This window comes from Ochotona princeps, chromosome 1 (genome assembly GCF_030435755.1).
Source record: "Ochotona princeps isolate mOchPri1 chromosome 1, mOchPri1.hap1, whole genome shotgun sequence".
NCBI classification, from domain to species: Eukaryota; Metazoa; Chordata; class Mammalia; order Lagomorpha; family Ochotonidae; genus Ochotona; species Ochotona princeps.
In genome coordinates this window covers 95,864,355-95,880,401 of record NC_080832.1, presented here as the reverse complement: position 1 = coordinate 95,880,401, position 16,047 = coordinate 95,864,355, and the positions used below count along the sequence as shown (strand labels likewise).

The window sequence follows — 16,047 nt, the reverse complement described above, 5'->3', positions numbered from 1 at the left end:
AAAAAGATTTTATTTATTTTTATTACAAAGTCAGATATACATAGAGGAGAGACAGAGAGGAAGATCTTCCATCCGATGATTCATCCCCCAAGTGAGCCGCAACGGGCCGGTGCTGTGCCGATCCGAAGCCAGGAACCTGGAACCTCTTCTGGGTCTCCCACGCGGGTGCAGGGTCCCAAAGTTTTGTGCCGTCCTCGACTGCTTTCCCAGGCCACAAGCAGAGAGCTGGATGGGAAGTGGAGCTGCCGGGATTAGAACCGGCACCCATATGGGATCCCGGGGTGTTCAAGGTGAGGACTTTAGCTACATGACCACGCCGCTGGTCCCTGAAATACAAAGTTCTAAGAGAATGTATAAATAAGAGATAGTATTTAATTCGTGGAGTTCAGGAAGATCATTTTGTACATGGACTGTGTTTCAGAAATTGTGTCATACTCATGCAAATTAAAATATTAATCATGCAATCTGAATTTCTTAGAATTTGGCAGGGTGAAGAAGAATTATCTAGGAAGAGTAGTCTTAGGCAAGGAAGTATCATGTCAGTTATTCTGATTAAAAAAAGACAACACTATCAGCTACTCATATCATTCTAGCCTCAAATGACAGCTAATTTTTTTAAGTTTAGTTTTATGACACAGTTTAATAGGCAGTGGGATTTCCTGTCCACCTCCTATGATCCCATTCTGTGGTTGCACCCTTGTCAGTACAATCTTTCTCCCGCTTTCAGTTCGAGTGAGTCACCAAGTGTTTTAAATAACTAGGTTGTTGGTGATGCTGATCTTGCTGGAACCTGCTGGCCATTGGGTCTGAGGGCCACTCAGAGCAATTTTCACTTGGCTGCTGGTAGGGCTCTGCATGCTGATGGCAAAGGCTTCTGCTGATTTGCAGAGGAGTCTTCAGTAATATTCATTGTGCCTCAGTCTACTCTTTTGCTCTTGGTCTTTGTACTTCTGGCTAGCAAATTCTTCTCCTTAGGGCAGGTTTCTTAGCTGTATCTTCATCACTAGAAACAGGATCAAAGCATATAGAAATGAAGAGTGAAATCTAACTGGTAACAGCCCAAGAGCTTTTCCCCATGCATCACCTATTCAATATATCACTTTTCATTCCTCTATCCTCACTGCTGAGGTCTCATCCTTCATGAGACTATAAGCCATATTGACAACAGCATACAGGCTTCTTTATCTTCATGTGCCCTAGAGTGTGCAGCAGTGCCTAGTACTCAACAGATGTTTATGAAAAAAAAAATAAATGGAACTGCTAGTGTCTCTTATCAAGGATGAGGCATGAGAATAAACAAATTGATGTCTGAATTGCCATGGCAGCTGGATCTGTTAAATCACTTACATGTTTCTTGGCAAAAGTTTGTGTGAACTGATGTGTTTTTTTTTCCAATTTGTTTCTGCTGTCAGGAAGAAAGATGGCTTGCTTCATATTATTTTAAGAGCATTATTTTAATTAGTTTTGGCTCAAAGGTATTACTCTGGCTATTCAGTAAGAAGGGTGAAGGAAACTGGCTTCATTCATCAATAATAGCAGAATTATTTAAAATAATTTTAATTATATTAGCCCATTGTATACTTTGTGTAAAAACTTTACTTTGGAAAACAACTCTGTGGGCATCCATCCTAATCCTGCTTGATCCTGAGCAGGGGAGTGTGTGTGTGTGTGTGGGAGCCCTAAGTTAGCATGCTGGCATGGTGTACTGGTAGACCAGGCTTGTGGATCTGTGTATGTGCTTGGAACTTGGGTAGGCAGAGGGATAGGGTTCCAGGCTATCCCATGAGCCAGGAGCTTGTGTCCCTAATGACTGGACAGAACTCCAGGACAGCATATCATACCACCAGAAGACTGGGCTTGGGAAGACTGGTCTGGGGAGCCCATGTGCTCCTGGTCACAGGGATTATGGATTGCTCAAGAAAGGGGTATGGAAATGTGAGGGAGGAGTACTGCTGAGGGAAAATGTTGCAGGTGAGGAATGACTTCTGGGGAACTTTCACCAATAAAGCCAATGCAAGGAGACTTAGACTGAGTGGTTTGGAGGAGCGAAGCTGGAGTACCTTTATGGGTCACACCAATGCACCTGCCCAAGTGGGAGACCTGAGCTGGGCTAGTTAACATCAACCACTACCAACCACCACCCATGGGTGCACACAAAAGCAGGGCTAGATAATAGTACCTGCTACTGAGTGTTGGAATAGGGGACTGGTAATGTTAGTTTGGGCCATGACACTAACCAGAATGTGAGAGAACCAGGTCTGGGGGCAGATTCTGTAGGCTCACCTCTGTGGAACTGCAGTATCTGCTGGTTGGGATGGGAGTAGTGACAGGCTAAGCTACACATGACCATGGAAACCAAAGAAACTTATGAGTACCAGAGTTGGAAGCAGACTGGGCTAGTCTAGGCTACGGAACTTGTGGGTGCACCCAAGAATAGGGTGTAGGACAGAACAGGCTGCAACATCCACCATCCCATACAAAGGTTGAGACAAAGGGGCAGATGATGTCAGATAAGGGCCTAGCACCCACCAACACTTGTGAGATCTGGGTCTGAGAGTGGGCACTTGGGAAACTTCCTTGATGGGACTGTCAGTCCCACTGGTGAGCATGTCATTCAGGCCTGGGTGTTGATCAGGCCAGGCAAAGCAGCTACACTCATCAGCAAGTATATGCACTGGTTCTAGGGTGTGGAATGCACTATTCAGGGTTGGGCCAAACCTTAGCACATTAGTATGTGCAGGAGTCATGCTGGAGTGCAGGCCATGCTGGATTAGGCTATCATACCTACTGCTTGAGCCAGGGATGTGTGTACTGGGCAGGACTGGGTTGCAGCATCGATCAGTGAGAGTTGGGACTAGAGGTGGGTGGGGCCAGGCCAGGCTGCAACATCTGATGGCAAAGGCAAGACAGGGGATGGGCTGTCCTGGGCTGGGTCAGAACAACCATTGGCAGGTGTAAGATCTGTGGCTAAACCAGGGGAGCTAAAGGACTGCTTCTGCTGGGTTGTGGTTCCTACTGGTGAATACGGGAAATGTAATGGGGATTGTCTGGGCTGGACATAGCTGCAGCATCCCTTAGCATGGGTGTGCACTGTGTCTGGGGTGTGCTTGACTGGGCTAGGCTCCAGCCAATGCCGAGGAGGAGTGGGCTATGCCAGACTGGGTTGCAGCACCCACCAGCACATGTAAGACTGGTGAGTGTGAGAACTGGCATGGGGGCCAGATTACACTGGGGCAGGGCTATACCACCTGTTGGCATGCATGTGACCTGGGTTAGGGGAAGAGTCAGGCTGGGCTAACCAACTATATCCACTGGTTCATGCAAGAGCCAGAGTATGTATGGGCTGGTTGGGCTCTGCTGTATCATCAGCTGGCAAGTGAAGGGATTGGGGATAAGTCCTGTCATACTACACTATTAAACCACCTAGAAAGTGCATGATCTGGGACTAGGAGTAGGCCCACTAGAGAAACTGTGGGCACCCCTCTAATGGGCTGCAACTCCCACTGGTGCGCATGAGAAGAAGGACTGGAGGTTGACCAGGCTGGACAGGCAGAAGCACCTGCCAGCATAAATGTGGGCTGGATAGTGCGGTTGGGTTGGGCTGAACTAAGCTCCAATACCCTATGGTGAGTACAAAAGCCAAATGGAATGCAAGATAGACCAGAGAAGCCTACTGCACATACCTGCATGTGCTGGAATCAGGGCTAGGGGAGGCCCTCATGGGGATTGTTGGAGATTATTCCTACCAAGTTTTAGTTCCCACTTCGTGTTCACGAGAGCCAAGTTTGTGGTGGGCAGGGTTGGGCTGGGTTGCAGCATCCAGTTTTGTGTGAGACATTGCGTTGAAGATAGAACTGACCCAGCAACTGCAATCATCAGTGTGTGTGTAGGTTAAAGTGGGTGATGGACTGAGCAGGACCCATGGACTAGCTAGCACACAAGAGTCACATCTGGGGTCACCTCTGGTGTGGTTTCTTTGGGGACCCCCCACAACTGAATCAATGGACTTAGAACTTCAACCACAGGGAGGATCACAGGATCAATAGTCTGATCATGGAGTGAATGTCTTAGAACTGGATCTACTTAGTTACTAAGATAGTGCAGTATACGGCATATCTAGATGCACATATGGGATATGGCAGTCCACTGGGGCCTGCAAAAAACATCTAGTGCCATGGCAGAGGATGGAGGTCAGAGAAAACTAGACAACTCTCCCAGCCAAGGATTGACAGCAAATATCTGGGCAAATGGAGAATCTAAGGTGGACTGAAAAAACAAAAACAAAACCCCAAACCAAAAACAAACCAAAAAACCCCATAACAACAACAACAACAACAACAACAACAACAAAAACAAAAACAAAACCGAAAAACAACTTTGTGTTTCTTTGTGGGAAATAAATCATTAAATGTTTGTATGTTGGGGGATAGAATTTTTCTTCCTTTTAGCTGATGTAACTTATGTAATCTTTTGTCATCCAAGACTGGAATCTCTTTTTATTGTTTTTTAAATCCAAGTGCCATTGCTTTTTTGATCTAAAGCAGAATGGTTTCTATAGAAATTATTCTAAATATATGTGCTCTTTCATGCTTTACGTAGTTACTAACCAGATGGCTGGAGCATGTTGTTATAGTACACGCCCATACTGTGTTTCTGCAATACAAAAACATTTAGTACAAAATTATTACTTTTGCCTTTATAAGAAACAATCTATTACAATACAATTATTAATACCATGAGGAAAAGTAAGGAGATATAATCAATAAGACATAGAGAAAAAATACCAAAATACCAAAATAATGAATGTATTTAATTGATTTCTATGTTATAAAATGATTGAAGGAAGAATCTGAGTAGGGTTAAATGTAGAAGCTGAATAATCTCCTTTTGCAAATTTGATTGTGTCAATTTGTCCAAGTATTGTTTATGTGTGTGAGAAGGGATGAGAGGAAAAGATGGGAGGCAGAAGAAGAGCATGAGGTTAGGAAGGCCGCCACAGTTGTTTACATCCCCCTAGAATTAAATGATCCAACATAGACAAGGACTGCATTGTCACTTCCTTGTGGGAGCCACTCAAAACATTGAGGTGACAATGGCCTCTCATTCATACATCAGCAGCCCCATCGTTCAGTGAGTAAAATTCAAGTACCTTTGTTCTAGGTCTTTGATAATACAGATTTAGCTTACTTTTCCAGTCTTATTTGAGTATATTATTGTGATCAAAACTGGAAACTGTGCCATCAAGTAACATATTTTATTCTCTAGCACAGAACTTTAGTGTTCAGGCTTAATTTATTTATGGTAATCGTAAGAACCCTGTAAGGTAATTACTGTTTTGTTTATTTTCACATTTCACAGGTGAGAGGACTGAGTCTTTGAAAGATTCTGTAACTTGTCTGCAGTCCATAGTCAATGAATGCTCTGACTCCAGAATGTCATGCTTCAAGTTGATAGTTGCTACTTTATTGTTTTTGTTGTTCTGATAGGTACTTTTACTGAAATTACTTTTAAGCATGAAATAAGCAGATTTTCCATTACACATTCATAATAGTGCCTCAAATCCTGCTTTTAAAATTGCTCCAGGATAGGCAGTCATAATCACATGTCCTCTGAAATTACTCCAAGTCTTTGTTTGTCAAGGTGCTACTGATCCACTTAGGCCTCGTTAGTCAGAAAAAGCACTTATTTGTCAGAAAAAGCAATTATTTGTTTTATGTATTAGAAAACCTGGAAGAGAGCCAGAGTGAAGAGGCAGACACAGATCAGATAAGACAAAGAGTAACAATCTACGGTTCATTCCCCTGATGCGTACAGCAAGCAGCACTGGGCTGTTCTGATGCCAGCTTGTCTGTGTCATGCCAGGGACCCAAGCATTGGGCCGTCATTTGGTACCTCTTATGGTACGCATTAACAAGGCAGTGGAATCATGAATACAGGCAGGACTTGAATGATACATGGATATGAGGTTTTGGCATCCCGTGTGAAACATTAACCACTGCATCAAACACCTGTTCTCACTCTGCGTCTTAGTAAGGTTCCCAGGTAGTTTGTGCAGGGAAGTTTCAGAAAGACTGTGGTATTGCACTTTCTGCATTTTTTTTTTTTTAACTTTACATCGCTTTTATTTCTCCCCCCCATTTTTTTTTTTTAAAAAGAATTATTTTCATTGGAAATGCAGATATACAGAGAGGAAGATCTCCCATCTGATGGTTTACTTCCCAAGTGGCCACAATGGCTGGAGCTGAGCTAATCTGAAGCCAGGAGCCAGGAATTTTATCTGGGTCTCCCACATGGGTGCAGAGTCCCAAGGCTATGGGCTGTCCTCAACTGTTTTCCCAGGCCACATGGAGGGAGCTGGATGAGAAGCAGGGCCACTGGGACTAGAACTGGTGCCCATCTGGGATCCCGGCACTTGCAAGGTGAGAACTTTAGCTGCTAGGCTATCGTGCTGGACCCTGTTCCCTTCTTTTATATTTCCAACTGGACTATAATTTTTTTGGAAGCAAGAAAGTACCATATTCTCTATTGAAAATTCACAAATGTATATGACATAGGAGAATACTATTGTTTAGTGAGAAAATGGGCAATTGTAACAAAGGGAGATCATTTCTAGGTCAAAATGTATTGTATTATTAACAACAGTTTTCTCCACTGTGCTAATAGAATCACTTTCAACAGTTCTTTTATTTGTAATGTTTCCAAAATTTGGGTTTTTGATGTTGAAAATGTTCAAAAGCATAATATTGGTTCCTAAAGTAACAAGAGCAATTTCTTCCCATAACCTTGGTATATACCTAGCCATTCATATACAACATGTCTCATTGCTAAAGCTCTTACACAGATATTACAGATTTGGAGAAAATGTAATACTAATGGAAATATAAAAACTGAAAACTTCAATCCAGTTCACGCGTGAACTTCTGTGGTTTCCCTGCAGTTCTGATACTCATTGCCTTCCAGGAACCTTGGAATGGAATTTTGTTTTGACAACTATTTGATTCCAAGCTTTATTTTAGAGTGAATTTTATTAATAGCAAAATTTTAGTCACTGCAGATACTCCAGCATTGCAGCTTGCAATTTGTACATAAAGGGCTGATGATTGAAGTTATTGATGATGTTCAAGGAGTGTTTTCTGCTTCTGTATGTAGACAGTGTTCACATGTATTTGTATTTCTAAATGTTCTCTGTGAGAGTGACCAACGGATCACTGAGTTTGGCAGATGCCATGACCCTTCAATTCGCTTCTCCTTGCTGTATAATTTGGCTTCTCACTTCCTTCCATAGAATAGGTAATTGGAATGCATACTTGGAAAAAAAGAGGACAAACCCATATAGGTGGCTTTTTTTTTCCACTTAGATACCATTTCAGCAGTCGGCATGACCTCTCATGAAGTTCCAAATCTAAAAATTGTGGACACATAAATCTATTCTCTGGAGATGACATAATTCTTTGATTCAGAAAGGATTTTGCCTTACCTCTTTTTAGAATTCTTTTTTCCCTGTGTGCGTGTGCGTGTGTGTGTGTTGTTTTAGTAAGAAGCTTCCTTCCCACCTCAGTCATTGGTTTGCTCACTCTCTTGTGTGATGAATCAATGCTTCCAGAACAGGGGCTTCTGAGTGGCTGCGGGAACAATTACTTCCAAATGAACTCGTGCATCTTAGCAGGGAGCATTCAGACCACACCCCAGGTAAAAGGAAGTCTTTGCTTAATGCTTTCACTGACTTTTAAAAGCAGGAAACTGTGCTCATGGTGTTTGCTGCGAGAGGGCGAGAGGGAGAGCTAGCTATACGGGCGCAGATAAATCTGTCTGTATATTGAAATGAAGTGTTATCTGCAGTTAGGGAAAAGGGAGAGCTGATAAAGCAAAACTGCTCATTGGGCAGAGGAAATGCTCAGGACTGTCCTTGGCATAGTGTGAATGCTAACATACCTTTCAACGCCTCTCTTGAATAGGAGGCTAGTGGCCATCTGTGAGTGTAGGTGTCGACATCGGAAGGAAGCGAAGTTTCAGGGAAATATGGGAAGATCTGATAGCTTGAAACTGAGCAGAGGAAACAGATAGCCTGCATGGCAGGGGCGACAACAATTTCTCAAAATATTAGGCAGTCTGTTGAGGAAGGTGACATTTTATGGATTTTGAGTGTTTCAAAGCATATTTTTAGGAAAATATTTTAATCCTTTCAGCTTTTATTGCTACTATTAAAACATTTTCACCATGATAGCAACTAAGATGTTTAAACGGCATTGCCATTGAAGGCTGAAACTGTTAATTGGCAATTAACAAGTGCAATGCTATTAACATGCATCTGTTCTTGCTTTGTGTGGAAAATGATTTTTTTTATCACCATAGCAATCCATTTTTGGCTCCATTGGAACTTGGCCACACTATGCAGCAAACAAAAAATGTATTTTCTCTTTCCTCAGTAAGGGATTCAACACTTTCCCAGCTAACATGTGGCTCTCATCTGATTGTTGCATAATATGAGGAGTCTTCAAAATTTTATGGAAAATGTGTACTCTGAAGAACCATGTATTGATTTAAAAATGCGTTGCACAAAATAAGCTTATGTTCTAACCGCATTTTCTGTGGATTTTTTGAAGTACTCTTGTTTCACAACCATATTTTTAAATCCTTTTCTACTGCGAAGTTTTTCGCAGTTGAGTACAAGTGCCCTGTTAAGATAAGCGGGTATTATGTAAAGTCAGAAAAAGAAACCCATTGTAATATTGTGCTGTTAGCTGAAAAGTTAATTATCCAATAATCTTGTGATTGTGCTTCAGGTATATTGGTGTAGAGAGAAATTTATCTTTGGCCTCCTTTCTCTCCATTGAAAACCTGGGGAGATGAATAAATCTTTAGTTCTATTAACTTTTTCGTATTTTTGTTTTCAGTAATGGTATCATGTACCAGTTCAATAAAAAACAAAGCCCTCCTGCAGTGATGAAAAAATTTTGTGTTTGAAAATGATGTTTCTGTAGGAAAATATAACAATAAAGAAGAAGGAAAGTTTTATTTTAGTTTAAGTTGTCTTTATTATCAGTGTATGATTATGTTTAGAAACTGCCAGCGTATTGTTCCAAAAGCACACCTAGGTGTCTGAAGCATCAGGTTTCATTCATACTTCACTTCTGTTTTGTTCACTAAAATTATAGCTATCAACCTTTTAAAAGTTTATAGTTTGTGATGCATCAGTTGTGGAGCTCTACTTGTGTTGCAGAGATTGAAAAAGACTGAATTATAAGAATTGGCAAAGTTTTTGGGGAAATGCATTTTTATAATTGTATGTTTTAGAAGGTAAAGCAACTTGGAAATATTTCATAACCAGGAGGTGATTATGTAAAGCCTTATTGGTAATCCTATTTAAATTTCATACAGAAAGAACATTAAAATAGATCTGTTAGCAAGATATTCAATGGTAAGGGCAGGCCTTCCTCCAGGCCAGGGGACAGATCAAAATTTCATGTTTTCTTCCTCAACTCCTAAAAGTTTACCTTTATTTCATGCATCACCCATGGACAATTCTAGAATAGATTATTTGAACCACCTTCAGTGATTTTATTGCCCAAACCACTTTCCATTCCATCATGATATCCATGAGTCTCAACATGCAGACATCATCCTAAAAAACTACACATTTAGAAAAGTTCTTGTGTTATGTGTAAGCTATCTTGCTCTCCAAATCTCACAGTAAATCTGATGTTTTTTTTACTATAAAGGTAAGCAGTGATTTATTCTTTTTTGGTAAGCTGCCTCTTGGAGATTGTGACATGGCTGTAATAAAGGAGTAATGATAATTATTTCTTATATTATAAGAAATTTATTTACCCTGTCAAAAATATTTATTTGAGAGGGGGAAGTGAGGGAGAATGTACTGTTTCATTCCCCAAATATTCATAACAGCTGAGGCTGGGCTGGTTTGAAACCCAGAGCCGGGGAATTCAATCCAGCCTTGCCATGGAGGCAGAAGGAACTCAACTACCTGAGCCATTGTTATTGCCCACCCATCTCCTCACTCCCCAGGGACTGCAGTGACACAAAGTTGGAATCAGGAGCCAGAGCTGGGAGTCAAACCCAGCACTCAGGTGTGGTGATAGTCCTAACCAGCATCTTAACATCTATACCAAATTTTCCCATTCTAAAGTAATGGAGTTCTTTTTGAATGAGTCAGGAGTAAATGAGAGGGTCTGCCCTTGATTGCCAGGCATTTGTAATCCAAGGCGTGCTTGTAATTTTAAGTTTGTATTTTATCATTCTTTGTAATGATAAATACTGAAATTTCCTTGTATGCTTGTTGTTCATGAGTTAATATATTGAACTTGCTCTCCCAGGGTCAAATTGATACAAGTCAACTGTGAAACAGACCAGATGTTATGTTAATGATAACCGCACTGTGGTAGTGATGCCCTGTAGGATACAGCTCAGCAGCTTGCTCTCCAACCTGTTACTTTATTGCCCTCCCCATAATGGGACCTTCCTGGGTTTGTAGTACTTTTTTCTGGCAAAAGTTATCATAAAAATTATAACCATAAAAATTTATAATCATTTTTATGGCTGGTTTCTCTGGCAGTTGTATACATGTTCACAGGACAATAGGCCTTTTATAAAAATAAATGAGACAAATGTCATAGTATGTTGAGAATGAAGTCGAGATAAACCTCTGGTAAGCTGGAAGTCTAATTTACTATGTGTTTTGCAGGTCTCTTGCGGTGACTCTGAAGCCAAACCTCTGATCTTCACGTTTGTCCCTACTGTGCGAAGACTGCCAACTCACACTCAGCTGGCTGACACCTCCAAATTCCTGGTTAAGATTCCGGAGGAACCAAGTGATAAGAATCCAGAAACTGTCAACAGGGTAGGATATTTTTATTGTTTCCTGTTTCCAACATTTATATTGAGTTTTCCATAATGATGATTTGGAGATTTGTATCATCGTTTATTTCCTGTGCTTAAAGGAAGATAATTGTGACATCTAAGGTTGGTCTGACTGAATATAGGAATATGCTGTAGGAGCCTAACTATTATCACATTTCAAGTTTTTGCTGGTGCATTACTCTTAACTGTTGAGTTGATGTCCTTTCGATTGCTATTTACCGTTACAAATTCTGCCTCTTAGAACCATCACCCCAGTGTATCTTAAGGTACCAAAATGGAATTTAATTGTTCAAGTTTAAGAAAATTCAGGAAAACAGTAACAAGTTATTATTTCACATTTGAGAATGTAGCAACACTTAAAAAATAATATCCAAGGTTGGAGCAGTTGTGGGAATCAGCATAATCATGCTTTGTTGCTGGTTTTGTCAATTTGTACAATTTAGTTGAAAAACCCTATCTTCTGTTATAAAACTGTGCATAAACTTTCAATAATGTAACTTTGAAATGCATCCCAAGAAAATAGTATGAAAAAAAAATGTTATGTAGGAAAATGGTTAGGGAAAAAGCAGTCTAACTACCAACCAGAAAAAAATGACCAATATGGTAATATGTCACTTTTAGAAATTTTTAATTACAGATATTATGTGATTTGGTGGACAATGTTCATTGTATGCTATTAGAAGATAAAATAAGTTTTAAATAACCTGTCTACCTAAAATTAAATCAAGTTTAGAAGTGAAATTAGAACCAACAAATAATAAAAACACCCTGAAAGTAATTTGTGTTAGAATAATGCCATTCTGAATAAAGCTTTTTTTCTCTTTAAAATGTATCTAATATTGTTTTATCATGAATAGAATGAGGTTGAGGTAACTTCATATTATTCTTTAGCCTATTGGAAGTTTATAAAAATAATCAGATCCAAGTTGTGCATACCAAAGCTGCTTTTCCTTTATCTAGGAAGCAGAGATGTATTCACAGTCCTGGAGTTTTCAATGCTGCTGTCTTCTATTAAACAGTAATGGGGTCAAGATGTTGCAGAGAAATTCTGAACTTTATGCAAAACATTTTTTTCTTTTTGAAAAGAACTAGCTTATTTATTTGTATATTATATGTTGTCCATGATATGGTTCCATAGGCCCAGGGATTTCCCTTTCCCCCTATTGTTTTCCCCTATAATATTACAATAGTAGAGTCCTTCAACAACAGACACAAGTCTGTCATTCTGCTAAGTGCATCATGACATTGTTGGTATAGAGAGTGACAGAGTCCAGCATCCTATTGTCAAGACGTATTTAACAGTTTCATTGATAGCATTGCTTTTATTCATGAAGAGAGAAGCATACTGTAGTTTATCTTTACTTCCTGGTATGCTCATCTCCATTACACAGTTCGTCCATGTGAATATATGTCTACATATGGAACATTTCTGTGCGGATTCTTTCAAATGGTGCTTAGTTACTTGCAATGTATCCATGAGATCCTTTACTACCAGGCTCTCTGAACAATATGATCTTGCAACTATATGAGCCAGTCCAGGCTGCAGACTTGTAAAGCCTCCAAAGATGACAAGCTTCACTGGCTGATTGTGATGGCATTAACATAACCACATCTTTAAAAGATTAGAAAGTTTCTTCCTGTTTTCTAAACGGTTCAATGTTAGTATAGGGTAGCCTATAGTTTATTTACATGTTTAGCTCATTGTTGAACATATGCTAAGCTCTTACTGTTTGGAATGATAATTATAAAAGGACACCTTTTGTTTTTTAAAGCTTACTTGTTATTGGGAGGGCAGACAATAATAAAATGAGAAACATATAATATTGGGTAGTAATAAATGCTACAAAAATGCATTACAGTAAAGAAATAGAAAAAAAGATGGATGAAGAAATTCTCTTCAGAGGTACAACTGATACAATTAGCAGCAGCATTTGAAGAATGTTCATGAAGATCCTCTTAGCCTGTTTGTATCTAATCAATGACTTGATTTCCATCTGCATGCACAACACAAGCATACATGTTGGAAAGAGTTACGCTAGTCCTTGCAAACTTTCTGCATTTTTATACAAAATTGGATGGGAGATTTAGAATTAAAAATCTAAAATAAAACATCAGTCAAGAACACTTTGCACTAAGAATATCTTATGTATGTTTTGGTGTCCGAGTTCTTCCAAATAGCTCATATGGTTTTGTGTGATTAACTATACATGTTTTTTCCAATTCTGCTTTTCTTTGAAGAATTTTAGAGAGATTTATGTTATTTAAAAAGTTTCATTCAAATTACGTTACCTCTCTAGTTTTCAAAGTATATACTCAAACATGAACTAAACATTTGCTCAATCCCTATGGATTTCTTTGATATCTTTATGAAAAACATTTTCTGTTTTTCACTACCTCTTTTTCAAAGATAATTTCAATAATGGGAAATAAAATTTGTTTTTCTTGTTGACATTGATTCTGAGCATGAAGTTGCTTGGGGTCGGGCCAAGTCAAACAGATGGGCTAGCAAAATAAACCATTGACTTTAAGCTGTTGGAGCAATCCAGTTTTAAAAATCTATTCTTAAAAGCTCTCTGTAAGCAGGTTAAACTTTCCAACGTACATGCAAAAAGTAAGTACTTATTAAGCCATTATCAATGTTTTTTATATTCCTGTGTCTATTTCAGTCTGATTCTAGTGACTACTCAGTCTTGAACACTTGGAGCCAACAAGAGAGAGAACACGAGACATTGACGAACACTTCAGAAGTCAGTGGAAAGAGTTCCCAGGAAAGAGGGCTTGAAGCAAGGGAGTCAGAAGGAATGCAGCAAAGTGACCTCTTCAAAGCTGAATATGTTTTTATTGTGGACTCTGAGGGAGAAGATGAAGCAGCAAGCAGAAAGGATGAACAAAGCCATTTAGTGTCAACAGGCACCACAGCTGCCCGACCCAAGACTTTGGCAATAACCTCCAATCTGGGGTCTGATACAGTGCGTCCCAAGACACGGGGCACTGATCCCAAGTTCTCATCATATTCTGAAATGGCTCATGGGCTGGGCCCTCAGCAAAGGCCTGCGCAGGTAGGTACTGTCTTTCTGCCATAAACTTGTTCATATACATTTTCATATACTTTGTTCTGGGCTGTGTGTAAAGTCTTCCTGGTCAAGGCATACAAAACACCAAAAGAAAAACACATTAAAAAATCAAAATCTCATGATTATGAATCATATAAACATAATAAATTCATAAAAAAGGATCCTCCAATTATACTGTGAAAGAATTCAATAAAGAGAGTAAGTAAGAGTTTAGCTGTAGTATATTGGGGAAGAAGTCTACCTCTTGCTTTAGAACAATCTTATGATATTGGAAGTTCCCTAAGTCAGCAGAGGGTGTATTGTGCGTTGAGTACATCAAAACACATTTGTCAAACATAGGAAAGATCAATGAGAGGACATCAATTGGAGATTGAACACGTTGTTTCAAAACTAACAAAAGAGCAAAAGAATAAATGAAATAACAGTGTATAAGGAAATAGTTTTCCTTTGTCTTAGGAAAATATCTATCATTGCCATGGAAACTACCACAGTTGTGCTCACCTTAGTGAAATTGGGGGACTAACCCACTCCAAAGTTTAGCTGCAAGAGTAAGTGACTCATTAAAATGGTAAGCCCATGATGCAGGAGGAAGAGGACCGTATCTATATTGGCAGGGCAGAAAAATTAGGGATTTTTGAAGGGGAAAGAGGTGTCATTTTGTCATTTACTGGCTATTTGGCATAATGAAAATATCAGATGACTTTGCCAGCTGTAGTTAGAATGGCAGCAATGGAGAAGCTGGCTTTGAGAGAAAATAGTAGATATAGAACTCTAAATTCCTTGACAAGAAGCATGAGCTGGCACAAAGATGCTCAATTTGGGATCGATTTGACCAGGCATTTGCAAACATCCCAAAGTATTTGAAGGATAATTTTTTGGCATGTTGGTAATTTTGTTTCACTAGCACGTATTTAAAACCATGGAATAAACATTTGATTTCAACGCCATCCCATCTTTATTTCTACAGTGTGCTCTCACTTCCTGAGGCTGTATTTTTATTCCACTGAAGCACCAATTTTCCAGTGTTTCCTTTAGCAATGCAAGATTCACACCATGGTGTTCCACTTCTAGGTCTACTTTACTAAAGCTTTTGTTTCTTTCTTTCTTTTTTTATTCATTGATTACATTGTATTATGTGATACAGTTTTGTTGGAACTGGGAATCACCCTACCCCTACTCCCGCCCTCCCCCCATGTGGAATGTTCCACCTTGTTGCATATCCACTGATCAAGTACAGTTGAGAGTCCCTCTTTGCAAGCATAAACTAAACATAGAGTCCAGCATCTTATAGTCCATTCTAGTTCCTCATAAAGCTTTTGTTTCATCTTGAAGTTTTCTCATCTAGGTGTTAGAAGGAAATATTCTATCACGCAATTAAATATGTTTTCAAGAAACTGTGATAAATTTACACATTTCTCTCTTGTCTCAGGAATGATGACAATAATCAGGTTGGAGATAAGGAAATTTCCATTACCAAGTTTTCTGTGATCTCTTAGTGGACAGCATATGGTATGATGATACCAAATACAAAGAAAAATATTCCTAGTGAAGAAATCTTTGAATTTTTAAAGTTGATTCTTTTCTCCCAGCTGGTGGATTTTTTCCTCTTAATTGGTCATTTTCTTTGTTCTCATGGAGCTAAATGTATAGAGATCAAACAAGAGGCTGACTATGTATACTTGGGGAATTTTTTTTTTTAAAAAGGTGATTTAGAAACAGATTGTAGTTTGCTTTTCTAACTACAAATAAAAGTCAAATTTAATTAATTAGTAGTGGCTGAAAATTATGTTTATAACAATGGAAGAAAGCTAGATTCTGAAATGTTTGGGAACTGTCATTGTCCATGTTCCCAAATCCTATGTATTTGTTTCACAAATAGTAGGTCATTCTGAAATAAAAACAAGATGACTGAATCCCAGAAGTTATAATAAAAGAGAAACAATTGCCACTCCAGAGAATGCAGGCTGGGAAGTTTAATGCAGTCAGTAGTAGAAAATAAGAGTTTTTCAAGGTCCCATAATTACCTACTTGATGTCAAAAAAAAATTAATTTTTCAGTCAGAAATGGATCAACTATGAGAATCTGTGGCCTACTTGCT

The 16,047-nt window shown here is 39.2% G+C and overlaps 1 protein-coding gene across 1 annotated transcript in view; it reads left to right on the top strand.

The window, feature by feature from the left end:
• The window catches only part of MLIP (muscular LMNA interacting protein), a 260,649-nt gene that overhangs the window by 119,283 nt on the left and 125,319 nt on the right, over positions 1-16,047 (top strand). The window contains exons 2-3 of the mRNA XM_058662063.1: positions 10,700-10,855; positions 13,542-13,934. Of these exons, the coding sequence (XP_058518046.1) occupies positions 10,700-10,855; positions 13,542-13,934 (549 nt within the window). The remainder of the gene's footprint in view (positions 1-10,699; positions 10,856-13,541; positions 13,935-16,047) is intronic.